General features: G+C 37.5%; 1 protein-coding gene across 2 annotated transcripts in view; it reads left to right on the top strand.

The window, feature by feature from the left end:
- The window catches only part of LOC139953930 (uncharacterized), a 49,253-nt gene that overhangs the window by 8,983 nt on the left and 21,632 nt on the right, over window positions 1-18,638 (top strand). The window contains exon 2 of one of the 2 annotated variants that reach the window (XM_071953538.1): window positions 16,077-16,165. In XM_071953538.1, the coding sequence (XP_071809639.1) occupies window positions 16,086-16,165 (80 nt within the window). In that variant the 5' untranslated portion in view covers window positions 16,077-16,085. The remainder of the gene's footprint in view (window positions 1-16,076; window positions 16,166-18,638) is intronic. The other variant, XM_071953537.1, reaches the window with a different exon arrangement.

The raw sequence follows: 18,638 nt of genomic DNA, 5'->3' as shown, positions 1-18,638 counted from the left end.
GCCGTTTTTCACAATGTTTTATACTATCAACAGCTTCCATTGCTCATTACCAAGTAAGTTTTTATGCTAACAATTATTTTACCAATTAGTAGTTACCAATAGTATACATTGCCTTTAATGTATACATTATGAAATAGTCACATTACCTTCTGATTTATTACTTGTTATTATAATAAACTACGATCAATTTAGATTTATTTAAGAGGTGCTTTCTTTGGTATACATTTTCAAAATCATTTTAGACCACGGATGCATTCTGCACACTTCACTCCATGAATCACTCCAATTTAAGACTAATAACCACGAGTGTCCAGTGCCTTTAAAATAAAACAACCCACCTCAATACCGTCAGAGAGATTGAGTTCTCGTGAGGGAATGCGGGACTGTAAAGCGATCGCGCGTGTTTTCGCGAGACTTGACACCACGGTGCTCGGCGTAGTAGCTCACGCACCGTCCGTGGGGGCTTGACAGACGGCACACTTCCCAGCTCGTTTGAACCTCCCAAGTGGGTACCGATATTTACCCAGCTTCGTCGTACAGATTACAAGCGCACTCTACGTAAAGATATTACTTATTAACCTCTATATAGTCGGTAGAGATTTGCAGTTCTGAAAAGCTATAGATCTTTTTAGGTGATGAAGAAGAAAAAATATCATTAAAAAAATGAGTATTGATCACGTTGTTTAATCACAGATCGAAGATTTTCCGCGACTCTTCAATTTTAATTATTCTCAAAATTAAGTTGTGTCCCTCTTGGGATTCGGATACACACCCATCGTGTGTTTTGTGGTGGATTTGCCAGTAATCCTCACCTAAGAAGCAATTATTATTTATCTCAACTTAACCCACAGTTATAGGTCGGTAAACAATAAACAGGTCGATGGACTGTGGTTGAATTGCGGTTGTACAATTATTTGCACAAGAAAAGTGCAAGTAAGCAATTTTGATGAATTGTTTTTGAGTTGGTTTGACGCCTTTCGAAGTACAGTCTCTAGTCATTTCAACCGTGCCATTGGTGATTTCAGATGTGGCCATTTAGAAAAGGCTAGTTTAAAAGGCAGTGGACACTATTGGTAATTACTTAAAATAATTATCAGCATAAAACCTCACTTGGTAACGAGTAATGGGGAGAGGTTGATAGCAAAAACATTGTGAGAAACGGCTCCCTCTGAAGTGACATACTTTCCGAGAAAGTATTTGATTTCGAGACCTCAAGTTTAGAATTTGAGGTCTCAAAATCAAGCATCTTAATGCACACAACTTCGTGTGACAAGGGTGTTTTTTTTCTTTCTCAGTTATCTCGCAACTCCGACGACCAATCGAGCTCAAATTTTCACAGGTTTGTTATTTTATGCATATGTTGATATACACCAAGTGAGAAGACTGGTCTTTGACAATTACCAATAATGTCCACTGTCTTTAAACAAATTCATGTGCTTCAAATTATAATATAATAAAGATTATACGAACTAGTTACAAACAGTGTCTATGGTTTGCGTCATCAACCATCATCAACCTTTATACAAGAAATAACAAACCTTTGCTCAATCCGTTGTGCGAGTCTTGTGAAAACCGTGAAAAAAAAATATGTTTTTCAGCATGTAAAGATTTAAATTTCCTTAATTTCGGCTGCTGACCAAAATCAGTTGTTGCATTTTTTATAATGACTTCATTGCAAAGTCAAAGGTACATTTCTTAGAATACGGGCCTTAAAGTGTGACGTCATAGTCCAAGCTTCGTGAGCCTAATCTGATAGATTGGGCGGCTTTCAAACGCTAGGTGGCAGCAGAAACATTGGCTTAATTCATAATGCTAAACTTCAAACCATGCGCACATTTTATAAGGAGCAATAGTTATGTTTAACATGAAGTCTGCAAGCAGCCAGCAGCGGTCCTCCTAAAATTTCCGTTTGCTCCTCTTTGTATACAGAAACTTTACAGCAGCCCTTCCGACACAATGTATTCACTAACATTATCTGGGGCCAATTTCATAGAGCTGCTTAAGCACGAAAATAGCTCGCTTACTTTACACATGTTATCGGCCAAAAGTTCATGCCATATACATTGCTTGTGACTGGTATTTTAGCTGTTGTTTATACAGCATAACAGTTGAGTCTTGGCCGGTAATCTGATTTAAAAAGCAATGATTTTTTTGCTTAAGCAAAATTTTGTGCTTAAGCAGCTCTATGAAATTGGGCCCTGACCAAGTATTCATACAAACAAAGAATGGTATTGGTCCTAGAGCTTTTGAGGTAGCTGGTCCTCGACTCCTTAATGAACTCTCACAGAATCATAACTCGAAAGAACACATTTTGCCTGATGAACGTTCAAAATACAAAAAAAAAAAAATACAAATTCTGAGACGCCCCCTGAGTTTCAAGGGATCATAAGAATGAATGGTGAATGTGTGTCAGTTTTATTCAGAGCAATATTTTTACTTTTTATTTTTAACTCAATTCATATCCATGGCTGAATTTCAGATGACTCGACTTCAACTACTCTCTCTATTTATCCACTTGAAATATTCCTTTTTCAAAGAAATTGAACATCATGCGCCATTCTTTGATGAAGTGCACACCCCCTGGAAAAAAGCCACAAATGTACAACCGGGGCACTTACAACAAACTCAAGACATCCCTTAAGCAAACACTTAGATTGATGTACTCTTCTTTCTTTTCAATATTGAACGCATGAGCATGATTCACTGACTCGACCTCTGCGTGTTTTGTTTCATAATCGTGATCTCAAAATGTCATATATTTTTTTGCTGACTTCAAAGTGAGCGCAGAGCGCAAAATGTTTGGAATACCCTGATCTAAACTAGTTCATGTGGACTGAACCAAAGGTAACTTTGATGGGTATCCAATATGAAAGACTCTTCCAATTCTGTTTTTTTATGTTTTTTTTTATTGATTGCTTGAAATTGCCCGCAGTGGTATAACAATCATCTGTTTCTTAAAGGGAAGGTACACGTTTGGTAGTTACTCAAAACAAATATTAACTTAAAAACTGACTTGGTAACAAGCATTGGGGAGCTGTTGATAGTATAAAACATTGTGGTAAACGACTCCCTCTGAAGTAACTTATTTTTCGAGAAAGAGGTAATTTCTCACTAAAATAATAAAAGACTTCTGGCTAAAAGTCTTTTATTCTTATCTGAAAGCACACAAATACGTCCAACAAGGGTGTTTTTTTCTTTCATAATTTACTCGCAACTTCGATGACCAATTGAGCCCACATTTTCACACGCTTGATACTTTATGGTTATGATGGGATACACCAAATGAGAAGACTGGTCTTTGACAATTACCAAACGTGTACCTTCCCTTTTACCCAAATTTAAAAACTTATTAAAAAATCTTTTCAAATAGGTGTTTGAGTGAATGATTTGTATTCCATACCACATGTTGTACTTTTTCAGCTTAGGCTAACGTTTATATTAGGCCCTATAAGTGATATCCACATGTGTGGCTTGTTCAGGGTGACTGGTAAACAACTTTAAACTACCCAAGGAATTAATTTTGACTTGCTGGCTCAACACATAGAATTCGATAACATTCTTGTTGTATCTAAATATACATTTCCGAAACTAAATGACGCAAGTGTTTTCCAAACTGTCATTCGATTATACAGATGTTTTGTATTCAGTCTTGCGTGTCATTTATTGTCCCATACCCGGTCGATAGAGCGCTGTTTTTTTACTCGTTTATTCGAAGTATCTCTCCATTAGGGGTGTCAGTTCTTGTTTGCCCCAAGCACCAACCGTGTCCACGGCACCTCTCAGTGTTTAACCAATCCGGTAGGAGTAGTTCCATAAACCAATATTGGTTACCTCGCATTCACTTACGCGCGGCATGAGAGATGCGCCGCGGCGGAGCGGACTGTACGGGATGGGAACTATACAACAAGATGTTGACTCGGTCAACAGTGACTGTCGAGTTTGAACATAGGTTAAGTGCCCCTAATGGCGGGTAAGCAGAGTGTTTGTCGTGACAATCAGACATGTGGGTTCAGCATGATAGATCTTTAGTTGTTGAGTTGGTGTTTAACAATCGCTATAGTAGCTGGCTACGTCAATGCAGTGTAGGCCTACTGAGTGAAACAACAGATCCAACCAGTTGTCTTCAAACAAAGTTACACTGCTGTGATGTGTTATGGGCCCAATTTCACGACTCTACTTTATATCGTGAACAAAAAAATCGGCGCTTGCGGAAGCAGGGAATTCTGCACTGACGTCGAGCGTATTTGAAATAAGGTGTCAATTTATGCTGGCCGCGTAGAACAGTGTTCTTTTGGTTACTATAGCCAGTCGACAAGTTGTCAAGTATAAACAATAGTGGTTTGTGTTGGCTATATTCTATTTTGACAGGCTGTAGGCTGTTGTGGGTCATGCTGACCGTATATAAACAAACTAGTTTAAAAAAAATCATATTGAGGAAACATATTATTGTTCTTTAAGGGAAAATATACCTTTGGTTTTATAGAACCGTTCGTTTGTTTAAAGGCAGTGGACACTATTGGTAATTACTCAAAATAATTATTAGCATAAAACCTATCTTGGTGACGAGTAATGGGGAGACGTTGATGGTATAAAACAATGTGAGAAACGGCTCCCTTTGAAGTGCCATAGTTTTCGAGAAAGACCTCAAGTTTAGAACTTGAGGTCTCGAAATCAACCATCTAAACGCACACAACTTTGTGTGACAAGTGTAATTTTTTCTTTCATTATTATCTCGCAACTTTGATGACTGATTGAGCTCAAATTTTCACAGGTTAGTTATTTTATGCATATGTTTAGATACACCAACTGTGAAGGCTAGTCTTTGACAATTACCAATAGTGTCCACTGCCTTTATATCTTGTATAAATGTACATATATACACAATAAAACTGACCTGTGAAAAATTAATTTCAAAAGGTGGTTGCATTTGAGTTGTCGCCGGAAATCCGGAGCGGTTTTAGTCCACGCAGGAAGAGCAATTCGAAATTGGATAACATAATCTGAGAAACGTTTTTGACAATAACGTTTCTCAATTTGCAAATAATGTGGGACACAGGACTTGTTCCATAACCGCATTACACTATCGAAAGTCACTGTAACAAACTCAGTTTTGATACGCCTGTGGCTTTTGTTCACAGAGCTCGGGAAACTACTGAGCATTGCTGCGTATACAGTGCTAAAACCCATCGGTATATTATGGGTAAAAATCAAAATTAATATTCTTTATCCCTGATGCAATTTTAACATCTATTATATTGAGCATTGCTTTAATACACACATCGGCTTAAGGGGGAAAAGGGCAAATAGTTTTCGTTATCCCCAGTGTTATTTACCATCTATTCAATTCAGTCTGGTTATTGCCATTTATTTTATGACTGATGACTAAACGTTTACCTTCCAATCACGTAGCAACCAGTGCCCAATTTCATGGCTCTGTATACCGAAGTTATGCAGCCCTTTTGCAAGATATATCTGTTCTCTATGAGGAAACATTTCAGTATCTCTATATTGAGTAGCCTCTAATTCAAGCCTCTAGGCTGCATTTTCACATTGGTATTCCGCTGGGGACTAATCGAAGACGGCTCGGGATGAGCCTACTAAATATATATTGTGTAGTGCACTTTGGGCAAGAACCGTTCACGTCGAGCGAGCCTGATGTTGTCTGTACATCGGATGTTTCTTTCCTTTTAGCCGGGTGATAAATTACTCCATCGCAACTCAATCAGAACTGTATTCCAAAGGTTAAGGGGAAAACCATTTAACAATTTGAACTTTCTGTGTCAATAATGTGAAGCTTCTGAAGGAGAGAGATGACGAATGTTTCTTCGTTTTGGGAGGATGCGGGGGAATTTTTCCTGAGAGAGGCGAGAGACATCGGGGAAGTTGAGTTGACCAGAAAGTGTCATTACCGTCCGCAACATGATAATGCGTCACCTTAGGTACATTAAAGGCACTCTACACTGTAATTAATCAAAGTAATTGTTAGCATAAGAACTACCAAGTTAGTGAGAAAAAGAGAGCTGTTGTTAGTGTAACGCACTTTGAGAAACAGCTACCCCTGAAGTAACGTAGTTTTTGAGAAAGAGGTAATTTCTCACTCAGATATTAAAGGCACTGGATACTAGCGGTAATTACTCAAAATAATATAGCATACAAACTTACTTGGTCACGAGCAATGGAGAGCTGTTGATAGTATAAAACATTGTGAGAAACGGCTCCCTCTGATTAGTTTTTTTTTAAGAGGTAATTTTTCACTTGTTTGAAGACACTGGACACGATGGGTAATTCCTCAACTAAGTGTTATAGCATAAAAACTTACTTGGTAACAAGCAGTGGAGTGTGGTTGAAAGTATTAAACATTGTGAGAAACGACCCCTCTCTGATGTAACGTAGTTTTTGAGAGAAAGAGGTAATTTCTCACTCAGATATTTAAGGCATTGGGCACTAAATTACTCAACATAATTGTTAGCACAAAAACTTACTTGGTAACGATCAATGGAGAGCTGTTGATAGTTAAATTACACATTGTGGGAAACGGCTCCCTCTGACGAAGTAACGTAAGTTTTGATAAAAAGGTAGTTTCTCACTCTAAAATACTTCAGGCATGAATCTTTTTATTTGGTATCTGAAAGCACACTCTGCACAAGGGTGTTTTTTCTTTCATTATTCTCGAACCACTTCGATCGTGTCCAAATGTCCACAGATTTGTTAGTTTATGCATATATGTTGGGATACACCAAGTGAATAAACTGGGCCAAATTTCATGGTCCTGCTTACCGTAAGCACAGAATCGGCGCTTACGGAAGCAGGGAATTATGTGCTTACGGCAAGCGTATTTCACGGGTTAGCGGCGAATTTTGGCTTCTGCGCGTGCGTACTTCACATTACTATCCATTCTACGCTTACAAGGCTAGCGCAGAAGTTCGGCGCTTGCACGTAAGCGGGGAATCGTGATCGTAAGCGCAGAATTCGGCGGTAAGCAGAGCCATAAAATTGGGCCCTGGTCTTTGACAATTTGTCAAGGGTGTCAAGGGGTCGATTGCACAAAGAGTTAAGGGATTGGTCCTGGGAGATATTAAAAACTTAAGGCTAGTCCCTGAGGACAAGTAACTGGTCCTAACTCGAGATAAGACTAGTCTTAACTCTTTATGAAACCAATTTTAGTGTCTTTTATGACTTCACTTTGAATTGGGACTCACTGTCGAAAAGGCCAGTTCCCGAGTACAGAAGCTACACTATCTACAGCTGGTCGAATATATACATCGAGACGGTATTAAGCATTGACTTTACAAAATAATACGAATGAGGGGCATTCAAATGAATACCTCTGATGGAAGATAAATTGCCCTAATGTAAATGACTGCTACTCGTCTCCCATTTAGCCCAAGTGATTTTAAATGTTTCTAAATTAAACAAGACCTTCGATTATTAATGTTAGCCTTTCGATGTTCAATGATCCATCACACATACATCGGTATGGGCAAACAACACTTTCTGATTTTTTGCAAGAAAAACAAGTCCTTAATTTGCGAGTGTGAAACTGTTTTTCACGCCGTTTATAAAATATGCAACAATTTCATGACGTCGAGTTCAATACAATTTCGCGGTTAAGAGCTGATAGTTACATGATTTTAAGGGATGCAAACGATTGATAATCACTATTCACAAATACCTCAGACAGTTTCGCTATTCCTATTGAGAGCGCGTCACGTGAGTGTGTATAAACGTTATGTTTATAAACCTTGTTTATGACCGGTGTTGAAACGTGGGCGTGACACGCCTGCTTGCACCTGTGCTTATAAGACAGTTTCTTCATTCATATTGCCACATCACGCGATACGCGCAACGCGCACAGCATTCCCTTATAAGGAGTTGTTTACCCGAGGGCGGCGGAGGGCCTTACCATTCATAGCTGGAGGGGTGTTGTGTTGAAAGAAATCATTGAACAATTATAATTTTTGCGTTTATTTTACTTTTTGACCAGAAGTGTTGATGTTTTTTTGACCGAAAAGGTATTTATGAATGGGAATCAAAGTGTGTTAAATCGGTTTTCAACTAGTGGTTTAAACCCGCCGAGGCCTGGTTCTTGATAATTTACCTCGACTTCGTCTCGGTAAAATTATCAAGAACCAGTCCTCGTTGGGATTAAACCACTAGTTGAAAACCTCTTCACCACACATTGATTGACATTCATGAATACCTTACACATTTATTCCCTTAGTATGTCGGCACCTCGAGGTGAATAGTGATAATATGAAGAAAAAAAAATATCAGTTGTTATGCCCCAACATTCGCATCTGAGAATCAATACTGCGGTAACGCTTTTCATATTGTGTATTCCTTGGGGATTGTTTTTTTTTTCCTGCGCAAGGACATTCGCTCCGGATTTTCGGCGATATCTAAAAAAAATAAAACTATTAAACGCGTAATGAAAATCAAAATGTCAACCACAAAATGTCTTCATTCTATCAGTGGCTGATTAAGTATGGCGTCTTACATTTTTGTTTTGACAAACATTTTTGAAAAATTCAAACTTCTAATAAAACTAAAAGCGTAACTGGAAATCGAAATGTTAAAACCCAAATCTTCACACCATCAAAGGCCTAAGTATGGCGCCTTACGGCTTATTAATAAAACATAAAATAAGAAGCCAGTTGGTAATTTTTGTTGATGTCTTGTTGTTAAAGGCACTGGTCACTATTGGTAATTACTCAAAGTAACTGTTAGCATAAAACCTTACTTGGTAACGAGCAATGAAAGCTGTTGCGAGAAACTGTCCCCTCTAACTTAACATTGTTTTTGAGCACCGAAATTAATAATAAAAGACTTCAGTAGAAGTTTGTTCATGATGATTATGCATCTGAAAGCACACAAATTAAAGCAACAATGGTATTTGTTCTTTCATTATTTTCTATGCAAACTGGATGACCAATCGAGTCAAATTTTTCACAGATTTGTTATTTTCTGAATTATGTTGGGATACACCAAGCGGGAATACTGGTCTCTGACAAATTACCAAAACGTGTCCCGGTGCCTTTAACTAATTCTGCCGAACGTGTTACACTACAGTGTTTCGGGGTCCGCAATATCAATTGACGAGCGTCTGCATCGATATTACGTCGCGGGGAGATCTGACGCTCCCAACGGTAGCCGCACGAGCCTTGTTGGCTAAGCGTGATAAATCAGTAGCTCTCTCGTACTTTTTTCTCCCTCTCTGTCAGTTAATTGAAATATCTCTTGCGCTTTTAGAGACAGGGGTAGCGTAAATAGCTTTCATCACACGTGGCAGCTGAGGACGCTAGAAAAGATGCCTGCGTTAATTAATCAAGGATCGTTTTGACCAAGGCGACAGGACGGTGTGAATTTGGGTATCATAAGGTCTAGTGTGTTGCGGGAAAGCATGAGTGTTTTTTGTGCGTGACGTCTCGTTGCTCTTTTAACATTCGCAATAAGTGGTCAACAAAATTCCTAAATTTATGTTGCGTATGCGGACAGTGTGGTCTCTGCGCTTGGCCCAATTTCAATAAAGCTGCTTAATCACAAAAAGGAGCTAAGCAAAATAACATTTGGCTTACCAGAATAAGGTTACCAGCCAAACTACCGTTCAGAATAAGGTTATTAGCCGAACTAACATGTCACATGTACAATTTGTGACTGGTATCCTGCTCAATTTTGCTAAGCAGTTTTTTTTTTTTTTTTTTTTTTTTTTTTTGCTTTAAGCAGAGCTCTATGGAATTTTGCAACTGGTATTCATGTTATGTCATAGTATTAAGGTGTTTGCGCTATCCTGGTATGAGGCGCAGATAATAAGTTGTCAATGTTTTGACGTCATGAGCGAAGAATCTGGCTTAAAGATCCCCTTAAACTGACGTCACACGCGTTTAATGTCTGCCTGTACGATCTGCCCTTTTGTGAATTTTACAAGGATGGTGCACGGCTCATTGATCTCACACGTCGTCTTAAAATATGCACAGCTCGTTAACATACCATAGAGCAAGGCTTGCTCATAAAACATACAAATCTGATTTTCAAAATGATAAAACTAAGATTTATTGTTTGTATAGGTGTGCGTATTTGCTCATTTTCGATACCTTGGTGACCGTGGGCAAAACAAAGGGAAACTGTACACGCACATTTCTGTACACAGTCTACGGGAAACTGTTAAAAGGATACGTTGCCTTGGATCGGCGAGTTGGTCTATGAAAAGCGTTTGAACCCGTCGTGATAAAAACAACCATGTGGTTTGATAATAAGTTTTTAAATAGAATTCAAATGATCCACACAGTCACATGTCCCTTTTAAATACGTGGTTTTCGTTTTACCTTGCAAACTAACACGGTCCGCCATTTTGTGTTGTAAAACTGTTGACTCCACTGAAGGGCGTGGGCGGCCTGTGGGACAACGTAAATAACAAAATAATGCTCCAAAAGAATGCATTTTTCAGAGTATGTGTTTGTGGTCGGAGGGGTCCTTCTGTTTCTTCGACCAATCGTGTTGAAGAGGCGCCAGTGTGACGCGATGAAACCTGCACGTGACACTTACTTTTTGAAACGTCAAAGTACCGTCATAAACAGTCTGTTTCAGAATAAATGAAAGTGACAACGACAACGAAACTTGAATAGTCTGTAAGACCCGACCGTACCAACAACTGGTGGCAATCTTTACGTTTTTTACGACAAATAGTCGGACATTTTAACAGATACGCCTGGTTGTAGACACTGACTAGTCTAGCAACAGACTCTACCAGACTATATGACTGTACGGTTGGCTTCGGGTAGGAACAGAAAACATACCGCTTTCTGTAGGTGTCTTTTAATCTACAATTTTGTGTAAAGATTTACCATTTAACCAGGAGACCATGGTGTTTTTGCTTTTAAACTAAAACAATGTTTGTACTGAGGGCCTCCATGACGCTGATCAGAGTTTACCCTCATTAAAGATGACGTAAATAAATAAGGCCCAAGATTACACCATTTCTCAATTTATGAGTAGCGAAAACTTGTATGTATGTTTCTAATCAATTCATTAACACTGTCTTCATGTCAAGAGTGGTATAGTTTCAAAGCCACTACAAAACACTTTTGTCCGACGAAAATATTCATCAGCATATGCACAGCCTGGAAAAAAAGAATTATGGGTTATACAAATCAGTAAAAAGCATGTTCGTTTCTATCAGATATACTATGATGCGTAAACTATTTATATTATTTAGTCCAGTTGTGGACGCACAACATACCATGGATAGAACCTTAATCTTTTAAAATGCTAATGCCTTTTAACTCTTTGTACTGATTTCAGTGATAGCTATGGTTTCTTCAGAAAAAAATTCTGAAGCCTTTTATAATGCATCAGAAAAACACACACAAAGTAGTGCAACAAGGGTGTTTTTTCTTTCATTATTCTCTTGCAACTTCAGTGACCATTTGAGCCCAACGTATTTTTGTACGGGTTTGTTATTTTATGCATACGTTTGGATACACCAAGTGCGATTAATGTTCTTGGACAATACCAAGTGTCAAATGCCTTTAAATTTGAGTTTTTTAAGTGTGCAAAACGCATCCAGGTTAAACAATATTTTTAAATTGTACACCAAAGAAAGCACCGTTTAAATAAATCTTGGGTACTGGTTTGATCATTTTAACGTACAAATAAACCACAAGAGAAATTTACTATTCAATATATTTTAAAGAACATTCAAGGATGGCAATATATTTATCTGCTTTATATAATATTAATACCAAAGCAGAGATATATTGTTGGGGTTTTTTTTCGTGTGAAGAACTGAATGTTCGAAGCTATGATGGATGTTTTTTATGTTCTTTTGACTATTCACGAAGAAACTGTGTCGACAACCGGTCTAGACACATAGACGAGCCAACCAGAAATTATCACAATACTATTTTATTAATACATATTATCCAAACGATTTAAAGGGTCATGTTGTTAAGTTAATTAATTCCCCGAAATGGCCCTTTGCATAACTAAGGCTTCATCTAAAATGCACTTGTTTTTTTTCCGATTCACCTACGCCACCGATTTAATTATTTGATTTCAAAAGTTAATTATAAGACCATAATGTCACTCAAGGCCACTCACAGGCAACAAGTTTCAGGTAATCTCAAAAAAGAAAAGGCCGTTGACATTTCAATGTTCATATTTTTTTCTTTGGGATCGAAAGACAATGTTCGAAAATAATATCGAAGTCTTAAACAGCGCACGTATCTACCAAACAAGATACTCAAGGCGCTGAGTACTGCACAAACTTTCAGAAAGATAGGTTATTGCAGTAATGAATTCTGAGACCAAATTATTAAGCACCTTATAAGGGTTTACAAGGTGCTATGGCGCATGCAGCAGCCACAGCCAGGAACACCGGGCGAACCTACTTCTCTGTTTGATAAGTGCACTTAATTCTTTTACATGCGTTACACAATACATGGGACCAACGGCTTTACGCCCCATCCAACGAAGCAATGGTTAAGTGTTTTGCTTAAGGAAACAAGTGTCACGGCTTGGAATTTGAATGACACCTTCTGGCACATATCAATCAATCAATCAATCAATCAATCAATCAATATAACATATACTTCCACATTCACATGGGTGTATCGTCCTAAAAGCCGAGGCTTGTGATGGATGTGCCCATTACAACACAAAACAAAACAAAACAAAATAACAGCACTTAACAGACGAATAAATAAATACTTACTGTTACGGTAGAAAACTACACAAGGGTTTAAAGACTATAAACACTATTGGTAATGTCAAAGGCCAGTCTTCTCACTTGGTGTATCTCAAACTGTGCATAAAATAACAAATGCTCAATTTGGTCGTCGAAGTTGCGAGATAATATTAATAAAGAAAAAAACACTCTTGTTGCACCATGGTCACACGAAGTTGTGTGCTTTCAGATGCTTGATGTGGAGACCTCAAGTTCTAATTCTGAGGTCTCGAAATTAAATTCGTGGAAAATACTTCTTTCGCGAACACTATGTCACTTCAGAGGGAGCCGTTTTTTTTACAATGTGTTATACTATCGACCTCTACCCATTACTCGTAACCAAGAAAGGTTTTATGATAATAATTATTTTGAGTAATTACCAATAGTGGCCACTGCCTTTAACCATTGTTAACATTTTATACATAACGCTAGAACAGTATACGAAGTAGACAAACGGACTAATGATACAAACAACACGAATTAGAAACATAGATAAGTAAGGTCGATATAATGACACCATGGTACAGATGATAGACTTAAAGACACTGGACACTATTGGTAATTGTCAAAGACCAGTCTTCACAGTTAATGTACCTCAAAAAATGCATAAAATAACAAACCTGTGAAAATTTGAGCTCAATCGGTCATCGAACTTGCGAGATAATAGTGAAAGAAAAAAACACTCTTGTCACACGAAGTTGTGTGCGTTTAGATGGTTGATTTCGAGACCTCAAGTTCTAAATCTGAGGTCTCGAAATCAACTTCGTGGAAAATTACTTCTTTCTCGAAAACTATGGCACTTCAGAGGGAGCCGTTTCTCACAATGTTTTATATCATCAACCTCTCCCCATTACTCGTCACCAAGAAAGGTTTTATGCTAATAAATATTTTGAGTAATTACCAATAGTGTCCACTGCCTTTAAGCATCATAGAGGTTTTTTTTTCCAAGCCGGGGAGAGAGAGAGAGAGAGGGTTGGGGTCGGTGAGTTTGGGAGTGGAATTACTAACAGGAATGGACTGATTGATTGACACAATGTATAAATCAATCACAATTGGACGTAAGTTATTAAAATAATCTTCCTTAAAGTATGAATTATTCTCTATGATTTAAAAAAAGTGCTCACGAGGACCATCTTTAGCCGTAATTTATTTACATATTTGTTGATTATTTATGGATTCTGAGTTGTTTGATTTTTAAGAGGCAAATTTATTCTTGGGTATCGTGTTCTCACAAATGAATTTAATATTTGGCACCTGTCTTAAATGTCAACCTGCATGCATAAATATTATAAGAAAAATTGTGGTTTGGGTTAATTGGGTACGTCAAATCCAATATTTTGAAAGCTAACATATTGTAAATCTTTTCAAAGGGGGCTCTATATGTTCTGAACAACAATTTGCTCCATCCATAGTAGTTGTGTTAACATAGTTTTTCTTCAGGTGTTTTCTGTAAAAAATAAAAACATCTTTTGGTTGTCGCGTGAAATTTGGACAAAACCAGTTTTATAACTGGTTTCTTTCTTGCTAGTGTAGATACACTTTACTTGTCTTTATTTGCTTTATTTAAAATTAAAATAAAGTATTTGCATGATTTTTTCCAGATCAGCATACTGATCAAAACGTCGTGTTGGGTCCAACGGTTCTTTTCTGAACAACTCCAACTCATTGAGATATTATCAGTACATGGTTTAACCGCAAACTTAACTTTATCATATAATTATTTATTAATTATGGGGGGTTGGGTGGTTTGCAGTTGGACGAAAACAGTTCATTGCTTGTCCCTTGCATAACTTGAATTTTGCATTCAACCAGAAATCTGCGATCTTCAAATAAATCCCTTCTGACTCCCCCAGTTATCTAAACCAAGTCGTACGGTTCCCGCTCTTTCCAATATGCAGCAGTTCAGTTAGAGTACAGTCTTCAAGAGGTTGTCAAACAGGCTGAGACATCAGAACAATTCAAAACCCGGTTAAAAACATATCTGTTTACTTTGTACAATAATTGTTGATTTCCCTTCACAGCGTATATAGGGACCTCACAGTGATATGGGCTTATAAAGTATGATTTTATTATTATTATCATTATTACATAATTTAGATTGTTATATGTGTGTGACGGTTGTAGTCTTTGTGTAACGTTTGTTGGTGTTGGGGGAGGCTATGGACAACACTGCAAATTGTCCGTTTTCTGTAGTTTACAAATGCCATCCTGAAAAGCACCACGACAGTGGCAGTTTTGGTGCGCGGGAAAATAAAATAAAATATCGTCAATAGGCCTACTAGTTAATTACTGGACTCTTGCGTAGCTACACACAGTGAGCCGGTCAATCCAGTGGCGGCCTGTGTATGTACCATTACCATACATGGGGGATTATAATTCTGTCCTTTGTGTATAGACTGCGGTGGATTTATACACCAGAGAGTTCGTGATGATGGCTCGAGTATTCCAAATCCCCTACGTGACTAATGTCCATCGCCAGCCAGCGTGGCTGACAATTTGTGACAATTGCTGAGACCATAAGATACTGCCGCCTCAGAAGAAAAAAACAAAATCTTCGATTGGTCCCTATTTGTCAGAATCTACCTTAAAGGAACTCGAAAGTTGAAAGCCTAAGAAATCAGGGGAAAACTACAACAACAAAAACGGGTTCGTTTGGTCGCTAGATTCTCACTGGAGAAACGAACTAATTTTTTGTCAAGATTTACCTTTAAGGAACTAACTGGTCTATAAACTGGTCTTAAGATTCACCAAGGAGGAACACGAAGGTTGAAAGCCTCAGAAAAAAACAACGAAAAAAAAAATAATAAAAAATCATTTGATCGCAAGATTCTCACTGGAGAAACGAACTACTATGGTCTCAAAATTCACCTTTAAAGGAACTAACTGGTCTAACTTGTCTAAAGATTTGCCGCAGAGTAACTCGCAGGTTATAAGTTCCCTTTGAGTGGCCTTATCAAAACCATTCACCTTATAACTATACCGAGTTGCCTTAAATGTGCTCCCGAGTTGAACTTTCCTTTTGAGCCTGCTTGTGAAAATCATTAATCTTAAAGGAACTATTAATAACTCGTCTAAACATTTTGTCTCGGAGGAACTCGCGAATTGAAAGTCTCACTTGAGTGTGCTTATCAAAATCGCCGCGAGAAAGTTTCTATTTTAGTTTTATTCCGTTGCATCGATAATTTTTGCTAATTCTTGAGAAGACAAGGAAACCTATTTATCTCGTGTCGTTCATCTTTAACTTAGTACCCTAAGTTTCGTTGAGGTTTTAATTGACGCTTTACATCAAACTGGTTATAATCATGTCCAAACTAACACAATGTTTGTCTTTTTCACCTTTTTGTTCTTCTCTATTAGATTCAAAATGACGCAGCTTACGTTGTTGGCCGTATGTGGCTCTGTTCTCCTATTGGTTGGTCTCACACACTGCACAGACGAACAACGGTAAGTTAGTTTGATATTGGATATTGGACATCCACATCTGTACAGCGAATGTTATAAGATATTGGACATTCCCTTAGGTTTGTACAGTGAATGTGATATTGGACATTAACGTATGTTTGTACAGCGAATATCGATGTTGCTTTTTTAAACATTGGACATTCCCATAGGTTTGTGCAGTGAATATACTATACCTTTACATCGCTATTGGATATTGGACATTCTCGTAGGTTTCTACAGTGAATGTCTACCTTGTGCATCGACATTCACATACGTGTTTGTAACAGCGGAAAGCAATCTTGTTACTTTTTTAAGTAGCGTGGTGTAGACTTCTCATCTCCCGTTATAATCAATATAACCCAAATCGAGGCTTGGAGGGGAATGTCTGATATCATTGTCTACAGCCCTTTTTGTACGGGTCAGTGGTTATGTGTGTTCACTACACAAGGGGCTAAACAACAAAGTTGATTGAGCAAAGTAAATACACTTTATTTGTGCCAGATGTTTTTTTGTTTTTTGTTTTTTCGGACAATGTATATATTTATATTTAACTCAGACATGTGTCAGTCCAAAAAATAAAATAAAAATATTATTCACAATATTTAAATTTGTTTGTTTAGTACACAAGGGGCTCGACATAGGTCAACAAGCTTAATGCACTTCTTCAATGTATGCCAAACGTTACATTAATGACAATGTTCAGCTCAAACATGGTTTGATCAAACAAATATCAAAAATTAAGTAGTAAAAGTATTACAACAAAACAAAAACAAATTTTGGAAAAGAAACTTGTTAATTACATCAGTATAAGCCTACATCTAGTGGGCCCAGCGTTGACAAAACAAGCAAAGTTAATACATTACCTTCATGCCAGATGTTACTATTTTGACAATGTTTGAATGACACTCAGCTCAGACATGTCTCGATCTAAAAAATAATATCAAAAAGCAAATAAAAATAGAATTTAAATAAATACAATGTTGGTAAAGAATTCTGCTAATAACATAACTACATCTAAGGGGCCAAGCGCCTTCGATTTCACCAAACTCTTCCTAACTTAGAATTAATCCTAGGATTTGGGACGAGTTTTAACTCGTCCCAAATCCTAGAGGACAAATTGAACCCATCCTAAGTAAGAACTGGTTACTCGTCCTAACTCGAGACAGGATTAATCGTAACGCTTCGAGAAATCGGCTGCAGCAAGGTTAACTTATTTCCTTTGTGCCAGATGATATGCCTTTGACAATTTTACAGTAAATTTAGCTCAGACATGTCTTAATCCAAATTATCAAAAAGTAACTGAAAATAATTATGATTTGAAATAAAACCAATTTTGGAAATGAAATCTGTAAATAACATTAGCACATTGACAAACAAGCATTACATTCACATTATGCCAGATGATCCTGTTTTGACAATGTATAAATAATATTTACTTCAGACACGACTCGATCCAAAAATATACAAATCAAGTTAAACAAAATCAATTTTGGACAATAAATCTGTTAATATCATCAAAAGAAAAAAAACAACATCAAGAGCAAACATTTGTTTCCTGGAAACGTGGCTTACAGAAACAGATGTTTTAGTTTTTATCATCGAGGCACTTTAACATGCCAGGGAAAAAAAAACTTTTCTCTAGTTGATTTCTCAACTCCGTTGGGATTGATGGTCCGGCTCTGACTCTAACCACCCTCTCGGTCCGGTTCATTCCGCCCGGGAATTACTCCAGATTCCCCCACGCCGGACTCTCGTAATTCCCGCTATAATTAGTACGAGTTCCCTCGCAATTGGATTACGCGGCACTAGCCTCCGCTCAAGCCGTTGATTCCGCTCCAGATTGAAGTCACATATTTTCATTGTACGGAGACTATATACAAAAAAAAGCTCATTCCTTTCACATCCTATGGTGCGCTTTACGAGACTAACGAAGCGGCTCAAATATGTTTGCCAAGCCATCCGTCCAAACATCTTAACAATTGTTTTTCGTTCGAGCAGCAAATTTTATTTAGAGTATCGGTTTCGACTGCTTCGCCTCTCAATTTGATTAAAAACCGATAATGTTACCAGTTTTTTTTGTCAAGTTTACTATAAGTAATTTGAAGGTGTGTGAAGTTACATCTTTTGAAGAATTTGCACTTTTGGGGGGAAAGCAAGAACAATGGAGATGAAAGAAATTGTTTTGGCATCAACATCATAATACATTTTAACATTTGACAGGAAAAGGGAAAATAAATTACGGTGACAATTATGAGAAAAATCATAATTTTTGAGAAAATGTGGTTATGGCAGATACAATACAATACAATACAATACAATAGTCTTTAAGATGTGTGAAGTTACATCTTATGAAGAATTTTCAATAGAGCAACATAGATGAAAGACATATGTTATGATTTACATCATCATCATCGTAACATTTAAAGGAAAAGGGTTTTCGGTAGATTTTGGGAGACATCAAAATGGATATAACAGT

This window comes from Asterias amurensis, chromosome 22, assembly GCF_032118995.1.
Source record: "Asterias amurensis chromosome 22, ASM3211899v1".
NCBI lineage: Eukaryota > Metazoa > Echinodermata > Asteroidea > Forcipulatida > Asteriidae > Asterias > Asterias amurensis.
The sequence above is the reverse complement of the archived record's forward strand: the minus strand, read 5'-3'. Positions and strand labels throughout refer to the sequence as shown.